The sequence below is a fragment of the Octopus sinensis genome, unplaced genomic scaffold (genome assembly GCF_006345805.1).
Source record: "Octopus sinensis unplaced genomic scaffold, ASM634580v1 Contig02842, whole genome shotgun sequence".
Taxonomy (NCBI): domain Eukaryota; kingdom Metazoa; phylum Mollusca; class Cephalopoda; order Octopoda; family Octopodidae; genus Octopus; species Octopus sinensis.
In genome coordinates, this window is record NW_021826031.1 from 533713 (window position 1) to 542181 (window position 8469).

Here is an 8469-nt window from a genome sequence, read left to right on the forward strand (position 1 = left end):
AGACCAATATAAAAATGGAATAGACACTATTAACAATTTTAGAGAGAATATGTTAGTATTTGTGCTTTCTCGGAATAAATTTACTCAATTGTCGAAGTGGGAAACAGCTAATTAATAGGCAAATTATCCACTCGGTAAAATGGTTCTGAAATAATGGATGACGTAGACTGCGGGTTGGCTATTTGTTAAATGTTATTTTGTGTATCGAATAGGGCAATTAATATGTTAATTAATTCTACTAGTGACGTGGAGGTGATGGATTTACTAAAAAAATGATTTCCTAATACTTAATGCTATTTGTTGTGATATATGTCGAAGCTTGCATGAATATTTTATTAACAATCTTTATAAAGTTTTTTTAAATAAAATTACATTTAAAAAATTTATTAAAAATTTTGAAAATTAAATAATACATACTAATTGAGTTAAGAATAATATTCTATTATGCCAAATCTGTTGAGACTCAGTGGAGTTAACTCTCGGCCTGGACACTACGTCCTCACCCAGAGAAATCGTTCGGACGGGATTTACTTCACTCCGCACAGAATAATATCCACGAGTACATTCCCATCGTTATTAGCAGCCAAATCTCAAATGGAAAAACTGATTCTCACCCGGATCCTCGACTCCGTAGGGTTTCTTGGAGTTCACAACTCACCAAGTAATAAACGGAATCATCTCCACAGACGACCGATATCTCTGTTTTGTTCAAAACTCCTCCCTGGCAGGCACTGTCAACCAAGTCAATATTTTTACCCTCGGAGGAGTCACCTTCCACCCATTGAACTATGAGGGAGGTTCAGAAAGTCCGGAAATTGGGGAACTTCAGAAATTCTTTAGCTGTGGGTCGTTCTATTTCTGCTCCAGCGATACTCGGAGGACATTCAACATTACACTTAACCAGGCAGCTTTTGCGCAGAACGACCCAACGGATTCAAACTTTCTCTGGTTGGCTGAGAGAGTAGTCATACTATAGGAACGGAGAAATGATGGGTCTCCTCTATTTTGCAGGAATTGATGTGCCCAGTTGGACCGTTGATGTCATCGGGGGGTTCTTTAGTTCCAAAAAAATATATTTCGGAGCACTCAGTGCCCGTGTTTGTCTCATCTCTCGAAAAAGTCGTGAACGTGCTGGGACTCGGTTTTCCGTGCGAGGAGTGGACGACAGCGGGTGTGTGGCCAACTACGTGGAGACAGAACAGTTCATCTGCCACTCGGATTCGATGACAGCGTCCTTTTTAATTTTGAGGGGGTCAGTCCCACTTTTCTGGGAACAGTCGGGACTTCAAGTTGGGGCACACAAAGTCACACTTTCTCGCGGTTTTGACGCGACGTGTCCAGCTTTTCATAGGTTGTGAGTGGTGGACTAATCTGATAGACACGTGGATAAGATGCGAGACAGTTATGGAGATATTTTCATATTAAATCTGCTTGGATTATCACCTGGAGAGTTCTGCCTTTCCTACAACATGGAGCAGCAGATAATTGGAAGCAAAGTCACAAAGTACGTGACATTCGACTATCATTCACTGACTGGCGCTAAGAGTGCGACTGAGCGAGATAGACTCTCCCAAACTCTGATGGCTCAAGTGATGCCGTTTGTGTCTGCGATTGGTCATTTGGTGACGAACGATCGCGGAGTCGTCGAGAAGTATCAACACGGTCACATCCGTAGAAAGCAGACGGGGATTGTGCGAGTGAACTGCATTGACTGCCTTGACCGGACTAACTCAATGCAGCGGGAGATATCTCTGCAAGTACTCCGTCAGCAGTTGACCGCCCTCGGAGTCAACACAACCGATTCAACGTTTGCAAAATTTTCTGAGGCCTGTACTGCCATGTGGGTTGCCAATGGACACGCCATCAGCAGAATATATGCAGGGACGGACTCTTTGGAGTTCAACAAAAGTCGAGTATGACCACAAAGTCAGTGGTAGTATACTAATGTCTTCCGAAATGCCGAGCGAGCTATCCAAAGCAGCATGTTCGACTCTCGCAAAAACACTGCCATTTCTTTTCTGGTCAAAAACACTACGGCCACTGTCAGGGGCTACGACAGTCGGCTTGGAGCTCTGCTGGGAGCACAAATCCTGAAAGGTTATCTACTTGTTTGGATCGGCAGCTCCTCCAAATTTTGTCGAGTCCTTGTACAGACTAAGGCGTCAGTTTTGTCATGAACGGACACTGCGGGTGTTTGCAGGGACTTGGAACGTTAATGGAATGAAAAACTACCAGAGCATAGTCCGGAAGGGGAATATTGGCATGTGGCTCCTGAATGGGCCTGAGATTACTCGCAAGACGTACTGGCTGTGAATTATCCTAGTGGAATGGGGTACTGCTCTCAGGGAGATATCTCCACGCCAAACGACATTTATGGAATTGGTTTTCAGGAGATGGTGGACTTGACTGCAACTAATATAATCACCGGCGGAGGGTTAGTGGCATGTCCTCAAATGAAGCAACTCAAAACGTCTCTACTGGGCTGATGAAATTGAGAAAAAACTGTCAGTGAATGAGAAGTACTGTTTGGTGACATGTATCCAGTTGGTGGGAGTGTGCTTGTTTATTTTTGCTCGAAAATCGTTGTTGTGGCACATCAGGTATTTCCCGGTCGGACTGGCAGGGATGTGATGACTGCGAGTGTCATGACGGGAATGGAGGGCACTGCGGGCAACAAGGGGGCGGTGGGAATCCGAATGGTGGTCTACAATACAACCATTTGCTTTGTTTGTTCACATTTTGCTGCTGGACAGTCCAACGTCGGTGAACGAAACGGCAACCAACTTGAAATATTGCGGAAAATGACATTCTCCGGAGTTGTCTTTTTTCCGTCATATCCAGATTAGCATCTCCGACCACGACTACATTTTTTGGTGTGGAGACCTCAATTATCGAATCGACCTTGACAGGGAAACTGTTCTCCGAGAAATATCCCTTCAGAGTTGGGCCAGTCTGTTGCCTCATGATCAGTTGCATGTGCAGAGGACTTTAGGACAGGTCTTTAATTGTGCTGAGTCGGCAGGTATTCAAAGACTTTATCGAGGGGCCTGTTTGCTTCCCTCCAACATATAAATATGATTTGTATGTGGAAGAGTACGACTCGAGCGACAAGTGTAGAGTGCCGGCTTGGACTGATCGTGTGTTGTGGAAGAGTTGTCCCCTCTATTCCCATCATTATAGTTTCTGACCCTTCTAGGATAAGTCGACTCGTCTACTATGGCCGAGCAGAACTGGTCACATCAGACCATCGGTGTATTTAATCATTCACCACCATAGACCTGTAGGGGCTATCATTGAGATTGTTGTGGATGAACTCGTCCCTTCTCGTCTTGAGACAGTCGTGACTGACCTTCTCTCCAGATTCGTCCCATTTGATGCCTCTCTGATAGTCTCGCCTTATACACAAGACATGGAAGGTGTGTACAAATCACATTTTTCCTCTCTTGGACCTGTGCAGGAAACTATGTGGAAATGTTTGGTCACTGTGTTTAGTTCCCTTAATGGAGAGATCCTCATAGGCTATTCCGATTTGTTTTGTCCCACAAAAATCGAGCGATTCAAAAATACCAAAGTTGACACTGTTGACTCAATTTTAAGATAAATCGGAATAATCTCGAAATCAGAATTCCCCTGCTAAACACTTGGATCTCCTTCGCACTTGGGTTCTTTGGAATGAAGTCCGATTTTGTCAGAATTTGTCGCGAAAAGTCTCCCTCTAAGGATAAGAACGTGGCCGTATTGATAGACAAATATAATTTGGGTGCACCAGGAGAGCTTCCCCTTGATTTTGGCCTTGGAGATCCAGGGTCGCCCCCAATATAATATTTATAAGATTTTACAACTGAATAATTATTTTTGTTTTTTTAGTTGTAATATATGCAATTGTGGCATACTACTGATCAGAAAAAGAACATTTAAAAGATTATTTAGTATATATGCCTATATGCCACTAGTTATCATTTAATTGAAGTCCAACTTTCTCATTCCACAAAGTTTTGTTTAGTTCAGCAATAAGAGGTTCTTCGGAAATTATTTTTTTGATGGATTCTTGGTGTTTTTTTATTTTTGAATTGCTGTTTTTGGAGATTGGATGAAGTATGTCGTAAATGCCATCAGTCTGCAGTATTCCACAATAAAAAACCTTATTTTTGTTTTTAACAGGCGTGAACTGACCGACAGAATTACTATTTAATGACTTCCTTGAGGACTCGAACTCGGGAATGAGTTGTTTGGAATTACTTTCATTAGAGTGACTAATTACTTTTTGTTTGGTCGGCCTTTCGCAAAACTCTCTCTCAAAATTTCGGCATCGACTACAGAAATGGGTCTTATTTGTTGACCCTAAGTTTATAAATGATGTAGAACTTGTTTTCGGCTCTTCCTTTCAGCTACTGATAAATCCTATAAACATAATTAGAAAAAATAACTTCAAGACTCAATGCACTTGTTTGAAATCGGACCTTTTTTCTAATTCTGCGCTTTTCTACGTCAATCCACTTGCCAGACAAATCTTCCTTTTGGTGAGCCAAAATTTCGACTTCTTCGGCCACTTTCGGCGAGAATATTCGAATGCTAGATGCCTGAAGTTCTGGTTAGCACATTTTACCAGAATAGGACTCATGTGGGCCAGAAACATGCACCCAATGTGACGGCGCTTCTGACACAATGACAACGTGAAAGCTTCCTGAGTATCGTACACATTTTTGAGACACGCGATGTGGTCGCGTTTGACAATTTCCAACACGTGATGGTTATTTGTAAGTTTTTCTTTCAAATAAAAATAAAAACGAACTTCTCGAGGTAAGTTTTTTTTCCAAGTTTCTGGCTGTGGAAGAAAGTTTTTTGAGATTTGAAATCTTTTTTCGCGTCTGTTGTTTGTAGCAACGATCGGACGCGAGGATGTCGTTTTTCCACATGTTGGAGAGACCTGAGAAGACGACATCTGAGTCAGTTTTTACAGCATTTGCAATTTGGGTCATTTCCATTTCTAATTTTTTAAAGTCAGAAGTAATTTGGAGGATTAGGTTTCCCACGTCTTTGCAATCTGAAAGTACTCCAAACAGAAAATACCGCTTGCCACATAAAAAAAATAGCCGATTACCTTCAGAGTATTTATGTAAGCAGTAAGAGCAGGCTTAATTGAGCTACAACTCATAAATAGGCCATACTTTATGGCAGATGACAGCTTTGCTGACTTGGCCGAAAACTCTTCCCAAAAAGGGGACATTCCCTTAAACTTCAGTTGCAATTTTAACTTTCATTTTTTTGAACAAACTGAAGAAATTGGACTCCAAATCGAGTATTTTCTGGTCTACTGCTGACATATTTTATAATCCAAGAAAATAGCGTATTATTTCATATATTCTGATATGATTGTGTTCCCTCTACGTCATGGATGTTATTACTATAATTTGCGATATATCCTTAGTGACAGAATGATTTAATAAACTTATCTGAAAAAACGATCGATCAGAGAAAAATCCTCAAAAATACAAATTTTGAAGTTAAAAAAATAAATTGCCATTTTCTAATTCGAAGTATGTTCTAATATTAAAGATAATCAACTTTGGAAACAAATGCTTGTGAGTAGTTTTCCAATTTTTAGGGTTTAGGTAGATAATAAAATAGGATGAGGTAACAGACAAATTTCCATGGATTACTGTAGAAAGTCACCATAACATTCTTTGTAGACTTTTACGACTAATATCTGGATTGGCGGAATCACGAAATTTCGTCTAATAAAAATAATACGTTCAAAACAACATTGATTTCGGAGTTGGATTTTTTTTGTTAGTCGTGAATAGAGTAGTTCAGCTGATTTGTACATAGCCAAGAAGATATGTTGTTAATATTTGCCTGAAGTCTTTGGATTGCTGTGAGTAGATTTTGGTCCCGTGATCCTATGATGATATCGAAGGCACGGGCGATGTTGAAGACACACTTATTTGGTGATAAATCTCGTTTAGTTTTTTGTCCAGTTCGAGCATTCTTTCCTAAGGTTCAAATCTGTTTTTATGACAAGCAACCATGTTCTCAAGGGTTTTCTTTATAGTGAGTGATTGAATGTATGCGTGCGTTTTCTCACTGATGTTAAGCGAACATGCATATTGTAGGAATTTTGGAGTAACCAGTTCATCCCATGTTAATACAATAGGTACTATTTTCACTTTCGCTTAATAGATTAATTCCAGCTCTTTAGATAGACGATCATATTTTCTCATTTTTTCGATCTCCACTTGTTGTCAGTTTTTGAAAGATGTCATCCTAACTTCCACCAACAAAATTTGATTCCTTATATTGTCGAAAACAAACAAATCTGGTTTGTTATGTTTCAAGACGATGTAGGTCTTTATAAATGTGTTAACTCTGATTTCAACATTCTCATTCGACAATACAGATTGAGTTTTTAATCTGTTTTGAGTTTTTTATCATTCTTGAGTCTAAATTCTTGACAAAAATGAAAGTGGATGCATCTCACTACTTCATCGTGGCTCCTGACATAATCCTCATGTAACATCTTCTCACATCTAGTGGCACAGTGATCGACAGTCTTCTTCCATCTCATGCAGTGGGAACACATTGAGTTATGTTCTGCAAAGAATAAATTTATATCTTGTACGAGACAGAATAAGCCTTGTGGGGAGTTATTCCATTTGGCCAGCTAGTGAGTAAAGTTTTTGACATTCACAAAATTTTAAAAAAATCTGGTCCAGAAGGTACTTGTTCTGGGCACCGACCAACAGTTTTTTGTTAAGTAAAAATAAAAGTGATTCTTCAAGTAGATATTTATGATTCAAGTATTCTTCAATAGTGGCCAGATGAGTTTTTCCAGCATTTCGGCCTGAAGAATCAAAAAGCTTCTTTTGCAGACAACACTTCGGTCTTGTAAGTCCGTAAGAGCTATGGTATCATAATTGGTAGTCAGGAAAATTAAATTTATTAATATTATTACCTTTTATTATTTTATAAATTATTTTAAATATTCTATTAATGCTTATTATGACCATGTGCCTCCCTCCTCACGTGGCGCTGGACTGTGAGTTTGTTGAAGTAAATCACATCAAATCTGCACTTGGTATTGCTCTAATCTTATTTTAGCTCGCTGTACTGTACTAGATTTCTCAGGGAACGTTTTATTGGATCAATATATCAAACCAGAAGAGCAAATAACCGACTATCGAACTCCCTACAGTGGAATTTCAGAAATACACATGAAAGAGGCAATTCCCTACAAAGATGCCAGAGAAACAATCTGGAATCTCATAAAGGGGAAAGTAGTCGTTGGACACGCATTAGACAACGATTTCCAGGCTCTGGGGTTCTCTGTGCCCTTACACATGAGAAGAGACACTTTGTGGTCTCCTGATTTGAGAAGAATGATGGACAATGCGGGGATTAATAAAATGTCCCTCAAGTCGATGGCCAAGCATATACTGAATCGACACATTCAGAATGGTCCTCACTGTTCCTTTGAGGATGCTCTGGCAACCCTCGACTTGTTTAAATGCGTTCTTTTAACTCGTGGGGTATGGAAGCAGGCTGCACGTGATTCAGGAAAATTTACACATTTATTTGACGACCACTATTGGGTCGCTTGATTGTGTTTATAAATATTATTTTATTAAATATTATTTAAAAAATTGAGTTATTAATATAAGTAAATTATTTTATGAATAGTCAGACGTTATTTTTGTGTGATCATGTCTCAACAGCTTTATTTGTCTTTGGAAAATTCATGTAAAACTTTGAATCACAGCGATGTTTTGTCAAAATCTAATAGCAGTACTAGTTATATAAATTATTAAAAGTAATAAAAAGTGAGAACACTCCTCCGGAAGCCGTTTTTATATCAAAAGCTCTTTCTCTTATATTTTTAAACCGCCCCAAAGAAGCTTTTGAATCCTTAAAAGACCTTTCCGGCGACGTGAACATGATCCGAGCATATGCTCAACACAAAATTGGTGACCAAATATCCGCCCTTTCACTTGTGGACAACATCCCTTCCAATCAGTTGGGTAGAAACGACCTAAAGTCGCAAATTGTGATTTAATTGGATATAAATAGTAGTTGTACAAGCTTGGACGATTCAGGGAGTCCTCTGATGCGCTCAAGCTATCCAAAGTTGTGGGATTTGTCTATTTTAGGATGATGAGTTAAGCATAGAGAGGCAGACGAATGTGATTGCCAGTGAATATTGGGGGGATTGTCGTCTTGTAACCCTCCCTTCCTTATATAGACTCATATCGGGGACGAGCACGTGTCATATGAGCCATACTTTAATTTATCTTTGCTCTATTACAAGACCAGGGACTTTCTGTTGGCATTGGAGTACAGTCGGAAGGCGTTAGGTATCCCCCTTATATCAAAGACAGCTCTGATTGACAGCCAACTCGTGGGGGACACATCTTTAAAAGGCGACCATAGGAAGTTGAGGTGGTTTTGGTGTCTGATTCTCAAAGAGTGCAGTAC

The 8469-nt window shown here is 39.7% G+C and overlaps 2 protein-coding genes across 2 annotated transcripts; both read left to right on the forward strand.

The window, feature by feature from the left end:
- The first annotated feature begins 986 nt into the window (after window positions 1-986).
- On the forward strand, window positions 987-2072 carry LOC115227364 (synaptojanin-1-like). The gene is made up of 2 exons (XM_029798227.2): window positions 987-1252; window positions 1379-2072. The coding sequence occupies exons 1-2, from the start codon at window positions 987-989 to the stop codon at window positions 1917-1919; spliced, it is 807 nt and encodes a 268-aa protein (XP_029654087.1). The 3' UTR covers window positions 1920-2072.
- Window positions 2073-6087: 4015 nt separating this feature from the next.
- LOC115227365 (apoptosis-enhancing nuclease-like) lies at window positions 6088-7598 on the forward strand. Its single transcript, XM_029798228.1, has 2 exons — window positions 6088-6154; window positions 7099-7598. Exons 1-2 carry the CDS (start codon window positions 6088-6090, stop codon window positions 7596-7598), a joined length of 567 nt encoding a protein of 188 aa, XP_029654088.1.
- Window positions 7599-8469: the final 871 nt, after the last annotated feature.